The following is a 13358-nucleotide window of genomic DNA, read 5'->3' on the forward strand; positions in this document are numbered from 1 at the left end:
TGGATTGTTTTATTTCCATGGGCCCAATTCAAACTGTCGTCCTCCCGTCTGGGATGCGTCCGGCTTCTCAAGTCTTTCGGCATCTTGACCTGGTTCCTCCATGCTTGCTCCGTCTACACATAAAACGCAACCGATCTGGCATCAGCTGTCGACTTTTGACGCTCCAAGCAGTGATTATGTCATGTAGAAAAAGCATACCTGTAGCAGCTGTTAGCGAATATCAAATGTTGATCGTCTTCGTATCGTGAAATTATTGTTGTTGTTAGTGGAGCTCACCTGAAACGCGCTTAACGCAGCCGCGGCCAATCACGAGCCGCCAGCCTGACGCTGTATTTAGAGATCGATCTCAGTCCATCAAAGGTACTAACTCACTAGTATCTCACTCCACACGCTTCTTCTCCTCCTAGCGATCGCGACGGCGTCTACCTGGCGCATCGCTCCCGTGGATGGTCCTTTAGACTCTGTCTTCGTGCGCGGCGAGATCGGTTGTGCGTTGGGCTAGCATGACGCGCTCGTGAAGAGACACACCCCCTTGACTACGGAGTACAGTGCGAGGGAGGAGTACCAGCGCGTTCGGCGGCCGTATAGCTTCACCAGACACCGATTGACAGACGGAGCATACAGCAGCGCGCATATGCGCCTGGGGTTATCATTGGCATATCTGGCAGGTTTTGGCGTATAGTTATTGGAGAAAGTTGAAAGGAGGATAAGGACCTCATCGCCGAACAGACAAGAGAGCTGTTTTCGTTAACATCGCGGAACGCGCACGACAGACAGACAAACAGACAGCATCCTCGTTTCATACCTCCTCCCCTTCTCCCTCGAAGCAGCCGTCATGGCTTCCGCGGCCAGCTCGTGCGCGAGCCTTCCGCTTGAACAACTCGCTCTTTACCATGCTGTCGACCCGATCCTGTCCTCTATATTTGTCTTCCATGGCTCAGCAACCACGGCCAACTCGACCCTCAGCAGCTCGCGCATCCAGGCCCATATATTCGCTCCGGGTGGGCTGCAAAGCTATCCCCGCATCACGGTATCGCCGGCTGCTCCTTTATATGCCGCCGTGAACTACCTACCACGCGAACGACAAGGGGAAGAAGTCTATCGGGGGCTGGCTGTGTGTTTGTTTAAATACTTTTCAGAAATTCCGGAGTCAGTGAAGAGCGAGCTGGTTGCGATCGCGCGCTCGGGGAGACCAAGCTCCAAACCATTACAATTCTTTGACGAGCTGCATGCAGCTGACCTGGCGGACAAGATGGAAAAAGTGGAGAATTCGGCAGCTGTGGTTCGTGATCTAAAGGATGCGTTTGCGGATAGAGTTGTTCCATGGATCGACATAGATCTAGTTGTCCCGGCGGGTTCGATAAACATCCCAACATCGCCAATTGAGTCAGCGCGACAATCTCTTCTTGGATACAACGAGTCCAGCGTCGGATCCCCCGTCAGGGAGAAGTATTCAGACCGATTCGGTAAACTCGCGCCTTTGGTGGATGCCTTGGGTGAACCCGTTTTCCTGCCAACCTCGAAATTGCGCCGGGCTCCATCAAAACCAACTAATATGAGCAAGTCAAAGTTATTTGCAGCTTCTCAAAAGGAAGCACTTCGGCTTTCAATGTGTGAGGTGGTGGATACGGAGGAGAGATATGTTCATAAGATGTACGACCTTGTCCATAACGTTGCGCAGGAGTTTTGCCAAAAGGCAAGGGCAAAACCACCAACGAGCACGAGCCCGGATGAATCAACGTTGGCCAAGCTGTTTCCACCTTGTCTAAATGAAATACTCGAGGTGAATATGGGATTCTTGGATGCCATACGCCTTGTCCTTGAACAAACAGAGAAGGATGCCCTAGAAGACCTATCGCAAGATACCATGCTTGACCCGTCCGTCTTCCCCCGTGACCCTACTACTGGCCGAAGAAAAGACCCTTTAGGTGCCATTGCTTTTGCACAGTGCTTGCTTGACTGGCTTCCGCGTTTTTCCAAGCCGTATGGACAATACATGCATGCCCATACGGGGTTCTACTCTCTTCTAAATTCTTTTCTGGGCGATCAGAACTCCTCTTTCTCCAAGCGAGTCTATGAAACCGGAGAACAGCGAATGCGCTCATTGCTTATGGAACCCATTCAGCGTCTCCCACGGTATAGCCTTCTAATTGATACTATGACCGGCTCTCTTCCATCAATGCACCCTGCAGTGAGGGCATTGCTTAAGGCTCGTGACACCATCACCGAAATATGCTCCCTAGATTCATATTCAGCCTCAGATCACTCTCAGACTTTAATACACTTGCAGAAGATAGTTCAAGAGTGGCCAGAGTCTGTGGCACCGGCTGGGCGTCTAATCACTGCTGCCGATGTGTATACCCTACTACCACCTTTCCGGTCAGGCTCTTCCGGATCAAGAGGTCAGCCAGGCATACTCTTACTCTTCGCCGATTGCTTAGTCTTTCTATCTAAGCACCCCGAGAGCAAGTGGACTGCCCGTGGCTTATGCGCCGATCTCGATAAACCTAGAGTGGGCACGGAAGCGGATGCAGCGGGTCCTGCCGCTCCCCTAGAGCTTACCTTTTGCCAGTCCCTACCAACTACCAGTGTTCGGTGCTCACAATCTAAGTGTGGCCGTATCTTGTATCTTGTCCCAGCTGAGAATTTTGTTCAGCATGAACACTCACGTTCAAAAAATATCATTCTCACCCTTGAACTTACTTCGACCTATGAAGCCAAGGCAACAAAACTGATTGAAGAAATCACCAAAGCCAGGATTGAAGGGAGGTTCCCAGAACAGTATAGAGAACGTGGGAAGTGGTCACTCCATAACGCAAGAGGGGCGTTTGGCAATTTGGGTGCCCTCATTTGTGTTTTTGAACAAGATGGAACCGAACCTGATATTCCTAAATTTCCTTCCAGTGTGAAATTGATCGTGGACGCTACAGCAACGACTTTGACAGATCAGTTGAATTCAGGCCAGATAGAAGTGGTTGCATCGATCTCCCCAGTGTTAGGAGGCTCTAGATTTAAGATGGAATTAGATTCCGTTGTCGGCGCTCCATCTAGCGATACCTTTTCCGCGAGTGATTTTACAGCTACCCTGTCTAAACGAAGTAAGTAGACAAATCGCCTGTCGCTGGAGATATTATGACTAATCTTTTGTCAGTTACGGCATTGCTACGTCCGCTATCTCAGCCCCAAAACCCATTACTTACTGGGAATATCCTCCAAAACAATTTCAATATTTTACGCATTGTTGCTCAACATATCTTGGGCGTTTCAAAAGGGTCTAAGGCGTTTCGGCCACCATCTCCAACGAAATTGCTGTCAAACCTTTGGGGTGCTGGACATCCCAAGTCCCTGGGACACACACCCTCTAAATCCCTTCCATCGCTACCAGTACTAACCCACACCGTCCCGACCCTTCAGCCCCAAACGTCTAACATCAGCTTAGACGATGCTGTTCCACCAAAAACTTCGCATGGGGGAATTAGTATTTCTGACGGAGCTGCGAGCCCGTTGGAGCAACTGGAGAAAACATTCACTGCCTACACGCTTGCAATCCGTTCCAGGAGTGGAAACATTGTTGGTCGGATACTGCGATCACGGGACCGCGTCGATGCTGCGGCTGTCAATGAGCTTTACAACGTTCTTTTAGAGGATCCCAGTCAACTTCAAGCCGCAGCAGAGGCCCCAGTTGACATGCTCATCGTCGCATTTGAAAACTTCCTTGAAAAGGCGTGGAAGGAAAAGTTCGGCCCTATAATATCTCAAACGTCCCTATTAATTTTACTGGCTAAGTTCGATGCGTTATTCCCGGGGGATTTCGAAGATTATTTTCATGGCTTCCTGTCCGAGATAAGTCCGCAATCTCGCCGTGCACTTACAGCATTAATAAAACTTCTTGCACAGTTGCTCAATGACTCCGGAAACGATGGGGATAGAGGTGCGTTGACGGATGTTTTCTCCGAAATCATTACCGAGGACGGTGATGCAAGGAAAACAATACCTCTTCTTGATAGACTCGTGGAAGACTTCGAAAGATTATTTGACGAATTTGGACCTATCGTACCACCCGACGGGGCTTTAGTCAACGAAGTGAATCGTGGCCTGCTCGCGCCTGGATCAATAGGTTCAAATGCCTCCTCATTCCGTAAGCGGTTTGGGTTTGGGCTAAGTCGAGAAAATAGTATAAAGGATGGGGAGGGCAAAGTCAGCTCTATTATCCGGTCTTTAAGCAAATCAAAAGGAAATTCAGAGACTGACCTTTCGCTTTCCAAAAACTCGCTCATGCGGTCCAGATCAACAGACACAGATAGTCGCTTACACAGTCTCCTAAGGCCCCGCTCAAGGGATCGACCCCTTATGCAGACAATATTCGCCCAAGACGAAGACCTTCGGCCGACTAGTTCAAATAGCAACACACAGACTTCTCTCGCCTCTATTGGCGAGCATCATGTTGTGGAAAGAAACGTTCCCCCAAGAAAAAAGAGGAGAAGCTCGCTCTCAGATCTGAAGCAGCTATCTACAGCGGATGTAGCACCCCTTTTTGCTAACAGAGAGTTCAAAAAGCCATCAAACATCACTATCACACCATCTACTCTCCCTGAGCCTGCAACACCGCCCGCTAAACCCTCGGGACTACCTAATCCCAGTGCGCAACAAACTCCGATTCAGAATACTCCACCAACTCGAATTGCATCGCCTGTGCGCCAAATAGCTGCAACCCTTAAGGAAAATGTCCCTCCTCCTTCGCCTAGGACGACACTCGCGGATCGCCCAGCGAATAGAAGGCCGCATGCCTCAACGATATCTATGCCACTTCGGAGGAGAGCAGATAGTACGCGAGCCGGAACTCCATCAAAGATTGCAGGACCGCGAGAAAAGCCTCCACGGCCAAGTAGTAGTGATGGCTATGGGCGCGGGCTTCGTTCACATGCGGCTTCTCCGCCCAAAACACAAAAATTACGGATGCAAACCCCACAAAAGGTAAGCCCATTCTCTAACCCTTATGGTAATTTTGATCACTAACTAATACCGTAATAGCTACGTGAGCGCGTTCTAAACGAAAGAAAAGCCATGGCTTCTGCCGAGTCTTCCTTGCAAGCAGAACTCGCATCAGTCACTGAGGAGCTATCCTCCAACACGTCCCCCTCTAGAAGACGGCCATTATCTTCCGCAGGCTCTCGGCCTATTACATCTCCTACTACCGCTACGTCGCCCAATGCCCTCCTTCAACGAGTTCGCACCCTCGAAAGCAAACTCTCTGCCATGACCTCAAACCTTGGTGCTAGAGCAACATCCCTTGAAAATGACCTTGAGAATTCACTTCTTGTCTCCGAAAAGCGTGCACGAAAACTTGATGAGCTTTACCGCGAAGCTGGCAAGGAAAATGAAGCTCTATATGAACGATTCAATAATGAATTAAGCAAGATGGCTAAGGATATCCGGCTTGGTGCTGGGGAGGAAGCTCTTAAAAATCAACTAAAAGATGCACTCGATGAGGTGGCGCGGGTGAAGAAGGAAAACATGAGGTTAAAAAGAGAAATAAGTGGATTGAAGGCGCAGCAAATTAGTGAGCCCTCCGGGCTTGACAAGTGACTCGACTTTCACCTATATTGCTGAAGAAATATTTATAGAACATGGCCGTGACTTGGTCCCTTCCCCTGTGCGGCAGCACTAGTAGACAGGTCAATGTTGGCGTTCAACTGGGGAGTAGAATTGGGTAACAGTACAGTTTTTAGGGTTAATATTCACTGGTAGGGAGGCCAATTTTATGTTTACTTTGAGGTGTACTTGGTTGCTAAATAATATATTCTAAATTCCAACCTTATTCGTACCCAATAACAAAGAATAAAATATGATGATTATTTCACTTCCCACCTCCGTATAAACTATAAAATAGCTACTACATATAAAACTATCGTACATACAAACGCTTTGCATAAATATTTCACTTAAGTACTGCTCGGGCGGTACTTGGCTCGATCCATTTATATCTCGTCTCATACTCCACCTTCCAAGGTACATCAAACGTAGAGCTACCTGTAGGTCCCATGGCACCTACAAGTGGGGTCTTCACAAGCACTTTAGTTGGAAGCGATATTGGTAGAGACGGTAACGCTAAAAGCTGTTCTTGCAAATCCAATTCTTCAAAGTCTCCGTTTTCCGGCACTGTGGTTGTTAACACGGGAAGGGTGAATCGTATTTTTCCAGGTGCGAGGAGGCCAAGAATTCTGTGAAACGTAACTGGGCTCATTGGGAGATTGGAAGCCCCTCGATTTGGTCGCATTGTTGATGCTGAGGGGGACGGCCGAGAAAACAGGTACTGGCCCAAAATTGAGTCTGGCGACACCCGATGAGATGGAACTTCAACTTGGCCTTCTTCGCTGAGGGTAAGCTCTCCCTTTGAGATTTCATTATCCAATGATCTTCTAAAAGTCGCTCCCAACACCTTTCGAATCCCAGTCAAGTCTGACTCGCTTAGAGCGCGAAGTCTGATCGGGATTGCGGAATCGGATGAATATCTGGGGAATGTGGATAGGCGTTTCCGAGATCTATCGTCCCGAGTATTATCGTGTTGTCTAATGTTGGCACGACCACGGACGCGTATCCAATACCGATTATCCCACAGTTGCCAATCTGTCCATTCAGTATAGATGAACTTCTCGTGGTCTCGTGGCCGCAGTCGGTAGCTTCCACTTCGTAGTATAAACCCATGAGCCGTTCTATTCACAGTGTAGTTAGGTAGTTTCAGCTCAAAATTTGATACTGGTGTCTCCTTTCCAGATGATATAGGTTGTCTCGACAGCAACCAAACATTAGGCGCCCGGTTAGGGGACGGATTCAAATCTTGACCTTTAAGTTTTAGGTCACCAGGGAAAGTAGGATTTGAATGATGCGTAGTGTTAGAAACACTCTTTCGCCCAGTCCGCTGTTTTACGGCTTGCGGTTTGTTTATTGCTTGCCATAACACACCACCTACAGTGAAAATGGTGCCGTTCTTGTTGGACGGGTCATACCCCAGAAATACTCTGTGTGCAGGGTTTTTGAATTGGGATAGGGGTTTCCATCGATCGGGGTATGGTGAAATAAGGTCACATAAGCTTCGCATGGCTGACGCATAAATTTCTTGTATTTCCTCTGGAAGAGCAGCCCGGTCATACACGGCCTTTCTCTGCTCCTTGGGTAGATCGGATATTGCAGGCATTTTAATGACCACTGTCCCAAAGCGAGGATCATAGTTGAGAATCTCTACCATCCTAAGAAGTGCGTCGCATATCTCACGGAATTTCTGTGTGTTCTCTCTCGATCTATCCACCAGAGACAAAATTGACGGTCTCTGTAGCGCTCGTGGAAGCAGGTCTTGTGAATCTATGAGTTGGCGCACTGTATTCCGAAGAGTAAACGTTTTGTCCTTGTTTGTAGCATCAGTAACAAATGGGACATTGTTTTCTTGACATGTTGCCATTAGCCGCGATTTTGAGAACGATCGAAACGGACGGAAGAGGTAGACTCCGCCGGTGGAAAATCGCATGTTCCCCGAAGTAGAAATTATATTACGCATAGTAGGTTGCGTAGGTGGGCCCCAGCGAATGCCGTCCATATTTGTGCTCTCGAGGATCTCTAGGAGTGATGTATCTAAACCGCTTTTGCTCACCCCATATAGGCCATGGCACTCTGGGATGGGCGCAACGTCATCAAATCCAACTAACCCAAGTTTCTGATGGCCTTTAGCTAGGCGCATAAATGCAGTCTCCACGTTATCATCTTGATGGTGTCCTAGGAAAAGGGCATTTATGTTATCAGATACACAAGCTTTCCCAAGTAACTGATAGCGATGAATTCGCGCTTGCGTTTCGAATCCCTTATTCGTCAAAGCTTCCCCAGCCTGCCATTTCATGGTGAGAACTTCAGACTCGATTCCTGGAAGCCAGTGTCAGTATAGCTACCTCGTGAAAGACATAAAGTAATAATATTGGCGTATGACTGGTTTAGTGGCGCTACCTAGTTTTTCCACCTGACTTGCGACTGAACGCGCCTCTTCCGAGCTTTCTGGCCGGTACTTATGATCCACAACATATGCCTTCAACTCTAAGCTTGGAAGAATGTCTTGCGTGACCAATTGGCTGCAGAGGTATGCAAGCGCCATAGAATCACTTCCACCGCTAACACCAAGTGCTATGAATAACTCGTCAGAAATTCGGCCGCAGACTAGTACTAAGTGCATACACAGCTAACTCAAGGGTTAAAGAAAGTGATGAGTGCATACCAATTCGCCGTGGAGGCACATATTTACCACCTTCCCAGGTGGTCCATAGCTTTGTGAAAGCATGATAAAATTCTGTGAGGGAAATTGGCGATGTTGCCAGCTTCCCCAGGCTTTTAGAAGCCATTATAAGTCAGAGACACAAAACCTATGCACAAGGTCATCCGCAGGGCCCTAGATATGTATGTATCTTATCCATCTCAAGGGTTATGTTTGATGTCGAACGATCTCTGATACTCGCGCTTCTTTTTTTTTTCATAAAGTCTGACTAAGCAAAATTAATCATAGTCACGTGGGCCCCTTTTTCTAGTTAATCGCGCGCTTAACTAGTTAACTTACGCGCCGAAAACGCTTTAGGAAGGTTGAAACTTCGATTTGACATCATGAGCAATATCACCGTAGGGGAACAAGTTATATTGATGCGGTCTTCCAGGCGCCCAGTTGTTTGCGCATCTTGTAGGTGGCATTGACTATCCAAACTATCAACATTACGACTATATGCGCGCAAGGCGTGGTGGTCTACAGGGCATACGAGTAGTTACGCAGTAGTGAGGGTTCGTGCAAAACAAATCCAAGAAATTCATTAGCTAAATGATTCTACAAGTATCACTACCAAGTACAGTTGATATGAGGGGATATTGAATAACGGGCTGTACATCATCATACTCACTAATTTATTGAACTATCTAGTTAATAACCCCATCCCCAACTTCAAATGATGACCCTATTATCTACAACAACCTCAAAAAATTAACCAGATCCTAGCCCAACCTAAGCTTGTATATATCATTTGACAATATTTATCTATTTGAGGAAAAGTAAGCTATCATAATTACCAGTCGTTATTTAGCTCTCTAGGTCCAATCCCGTTACGGATAGAGCAAAGGACCCTTGCGCAAGGATGGTTGGATACCTCATTCCTCTAGCTACGAGCCCACCCCCAACTACAGCCCCCGGTTCCCCCACAGCAACACCCAACAACCGCTTTCTCCGGCGCATTTCACTTGAGATCGATAGTTCACTTTGACCAAGACCTTTAACGACTACACGTGCAGTATGACCCGCGCTTGCTACCTCCCTTGGAGAAACAGAAACTCAGAAACGGGTTTCCAAGCCGAACACACCACCACCACTGTCGATATCGACTTCACTTCCTTAGATCGTGACTGGTTACGATATGGCAAATCTAGTAAATGTGCGATTAAGCATACATTGAGAGGATCTTATTATTATACAGCGTGACTCAGTTCCGTATACAGGGAACGTATCTATTGTCTCGACTGCAAGATCTTCTACTACCGCAACGATGTGTATCTATTAATTTGATGGGTTGTACTGTATCGTTCATCTATGGCAGGATGACCCATGGTCCAACCCAAGACCATGCCGCCGAGGGATCACATTTCCACCGAGCTCTGACATGAAAGGCTTTGTGCCTTGGACAAGGAGGAAATGAGCCCATCTCCGGCAACGCAAGTAAGCTCTGGGAAGGAGTCTACCAAAGATTATCCTGGTCCTTGCGGAAGAGAGATATTTCCTGGGAGATATATCCTAGCTACTCCGTACATGAAGAGAGAAGGGGGGGGCAGGTAGTAGTCCATTATACCACCTGCTATGTAGCTCTGTGCCTGGAGCGGTGAACCCAGTAGTGTGGTTCCGCAAAAGCCACACCCGTCAAAGTGGAGCCCTGATCCACTAAATTAGCAGCACATGCCCCACATGAAACCACCCGTGCCCTGGCACATGGCTTGGCGGTACAACGCCTTTGATTCAGGCATCACGCTGGTGTTGCTCGATCCTAACCTAGCACGCGTCACCCTGGCATCTTTGCTACTTCAATGTCGTTAATATGAATCCTCATCTAGATTGGGATAGAGTAATAACCTACGATACACATACGTGGCATGCCATTATCAATCCTGCTACTATATAATTCACCATAGGTCAAGAGATAACATTTGGGATAGGGATATCGCTTCTCTCGGACCCTATATCTACGCCCATATCAACTTAACAAAGATTAACTCAGGCTTAGAACCTTTGTAGTATAAAAATATTAATCGAATCCGTGTGGTCAGGAGCTCAGGGTTCAATGGGCGAAGATTTACTATAAAAGACCCTAACTGCGTAGACCCAGGATACGAATTCTCCAGTAGCGCCCACAATAACTACTACCAGGTGTTACTTCTACCCAAGAAATTATAGAGATTATTATAAATAGCGCTACATGAGAAATAGGCAAAACAGCCGCGGTAAATATAGTACTAGGAAACACTAGCCAGTGGGCGAGGTAGGATGATGCCTATACATTAAAGGATGCAAATGAACTTTGTTTGGGCAGATGCCTCGTACCTAGTTGCTCTTCTTCCATTTAGCTCAAATTTCATGGGAAAATTATAATGTGGTGAATAGGACGATACCGTGGTGGAGGGAAATCTCCAGGATCAGGGTAAGGGTCAGCGGAAGTGGATAAGAATTATTCCACTCTAGCATGTCCGGCTCTGTTTTAATATTTTATCTACATCCAAAACTTCTCGATGGCACCGGTTAACAAGCAACCTAACTTTTGTTTGCGCTGATCCCAACAGCAGCGTACTGTCTGCGAGCTACAACATCCTCTGGTTAGTAATACTGAAGGTAACTCAGAGCTCCAAAATTACTCACTTGGACACCCATATAATGAATTCTAATTTCACGACTGGAGCATCGACCAGACCTGAAAAGCTGATGATCAGGCCAACGACTTAGAAAGTAGGTAATATAGATTCTTCTGACCTTGAGGTAAGGGCAAGATCCCGTGTCTTGCAGACATTATTAAGAATATACCATTTTTACTCTATAAAGGGAATGCAATACCAACCTCGACAATGCTAAGGAAAATCCTAAAATATGACACATACCAGTATCAAATAAATCCTACTTATATTAACAGATAAGATGGCAAATAATAAAATTATAATATATCCATACCTGTTTATTATTGCTAAACTTGCCATTAATCATTAGAAGCGCTCTAGCAAGCTTCATTAAAGACCTAAATAACTTATTAGGAAAGTCGTGAAGCAGGTCTAAGACGAGGTAGATTGTACTATTGGATTTTCTAGTGGAGCCTGTGGGTGCGACCGGCCTGGGCTGGCGCCTATCTGGAGTTAGGATGGGCTGACCCGATATTCTTCGAGTCGGATACTGTACATCGAAGTATGCCGAGTGGCCATACTTGATAAACGCCAAACGAGACCTTGCTAACCAAGGCGCGACGGCAGAGGCTCTCCTGTCTGATGATAAAAATTAAGAGATGAGGAGTCTAAATAATGGGAGGCTGATATCTAATCGCACCAGGTAATAGTTATCACCGCGAGGCTTTGATGAGAACGGCGTTGCCCCAGAGGTCTAGGGAATTTCCAAAGAATTTAAGTGCTAACAAAAGGAGGGTAAGGTGGAATATTACATGCGACGGCTAACTGGCTTGATAATAGATACAAGAAGTTCTGCGATAATATTTAGTACCCCTGAAGCCTAACGTGCACCAGCTCATCTATGAGGTAAAAGGGTCAAGTGATTGAGCAAGTTACAATGTCTTGATTAAGTTAAATGCATCGGACTAGTTATATCATTGTACAGAGCAGATGTTGCTGATATTAGTGTTGATAGTACCTGTGTGGGTAGAGCCAAACTGAAGTCGAAGTTCAAATTTCCGTTTTGGGCTTCGGCCGGACCAACGGCTTAACTCCGGCAAAATGGTAAAAAACTTCAACTTCGAAAAATCCAACTTGAGAAGATACTTTGAACTGCACAAGGACTATCTACTATTGTCATTTATCTTGCTTGCTATGTTGTAGGCAATATGAACATCGATATAGTTTCGCAATAGTAATACCGACAGTTGGAGGCTCCAAATTCGATGGCAGGCCAGAAGGATGAGTCGCACGCGACACAATCGTCTTTGTGGACTAGGTCCCTTCTGGTGAGTATATGGATATCTTGCGAGAATGTGATTGATGAGCTGACGGTCGTTGTAGGCTGGGGCAGCTGCCGGTCTCACCGTAGATGTTTCTCTCTTCCCCCTCGATACGATCAAGACCAGACTTCAGCAAGCTCGCCATCACGCACCCAGCTCTTCGGCAGGAGCCTCACTAAATGCCGGTGCAAGTAGCTTACAGGTTCTTCGACAAACCTTTCGCGGAATATATGCAGGCTTACCGTCTGTTCTTCTTGGTTCTGCTCCGTCGGCCGCGAGTTTCTTCGTCGTTTACGATGGCGTGAAACGACATTTCCTCCCTCCGAACACGTCTTCCTCGGCGCCAGTTCCATGGCAGCATACTTTTCTCACACATTCGGTCGCGTCGTCTCTGGGTGAGATTGCCGCTTGTGCTGTTCGCGTGCCCACAGAGGTCATAAAACAGCGTGCTCAGGCAGGACTCTTTGGTGGTTCGACATTATTGGCACTTAAAGATATTCTCTCTTTACGCCATGGCAGTGGAAGTCAGGGAGGACCAATTCTCGTTATCCGCGAGTTATACCGGGGGACCTCAATTACGATCGCTCGAGAAATCCCCTTTACTATATTACAGTTTACGATGTGGGAAGGGATGAAAGATGCTTATGCCACTTGGAAGAAGGAGAATGACCCGACCGAGACGTCGACAACCATTTCTGCAACGTCGAGTGCATTCTTCGGGAGTATTGCTGGAGCGATATCCGCCGGGTTGACTACTCCTCTTGATGTCGTCAAAACACGAGTTATGTTAGCCCGGCGTGGCGGAAACCCTGGATCAAGCACAGATAAAATCAGAGTTAGAGACATTGTCAAAGGAATATGGAGAGACGAGGGCGCCAGTGCATTTTGGAGAGGCATTGGACCTCGAGTCGCCTGGATCGGAATTGGAGGTGCTATCTTCCTGGGTAGTTACCAGCGAGCTTGGAACCTGATGGAGGGCCACCGCGCCAAAAAGGAGCTCGAAGCCGACCCATTATGAGCATGCAGCCAGGTTATTTTCATTTCGTCCATCATAGACTCGGTCGTTGTACTCGCCCATACCCTTGTAAATTATATATAGAGCATCTAGATCATGTGACGCGATAAGCTATCGCGCGGTTAAAGCCA

At 47.2% G+C, this 13358-nt stretch overlaps 3 protein-coding genes across 3 annotated transcripts; 2 read left to right on the forward strand and 1 right to left on the reverse strand.

Moving 5' to 3' along the window:
• Positions 1-835: 835 nt before the first annotated feature.
• On the forward strand, positions 836-5586 carry GIQ15_02821 (uncharacterized protein; the record flags this gene model as incomplete). The annotated part of the gene is made up of 3 exons (XM_033550238.1): positions 836-3098; positions 3152-4974; positions 5032-5586. The coding sequence occupies 3 exons, from the start codon at positions 836-838 to the stop codon at positions 5584-5586; spliced, it is 4641 nt and encodes a 1546-aa protein (XP_033407399.1).
• An 882-nt stretch (positions 5587-6468) lies between these two features.
• GIQ15_02822 (PP-loop family protein) lies at positions 6469-7888 on the reverse strand (the record flags this gene model as incomplete). Its single annotated transcript, XM_033550239.1, has 2 exons — positions 6469-6713; positions 6964-7888. 2 exons carry the CDS (start codon positions 7886-7888, stop codon positions 6469-6471), a joined length of 1170 nt encoding a protein of 389 aa, XP_033407400.1.
• A 4267-nt stretch (positions 7889-12155) lies between these two features.
• Positions 12156-13230, forward strand: GIQ15_02823 (WD repeat protein; the record flags this gene model as incomplete). Its single annotated transcript, XM_033550240.1, has 2 exons — positions 12156-12218; positions 12274-13230. 2 exons carry the CDS (start codon positions 12156-12158, stop codon positions 13228-13230), a joined length of 1020 nt encoding a protein of 339 aa, XP_033407401.1.
• Positions 13231-13358: the final 128 nt, after the last annotated feature.

The sequence above is a fragment of the Arthroderma uncinatum genome (genome assembly GCF_011692745.1).
Source record: "Arthroderma uncinatum strain CBS 119779 chromosome Unknown scaffold2, whole genome shotgun sequence".
In the NCBI taxonomy this organism is placed as follows: domain Eukaryota; kingdom Fungi; phylum Ascomycota; class Eurotiomycetes; order Onygenales; family Arthrodermataceae; genus Arthroderma; species Arthroderma uncinatum.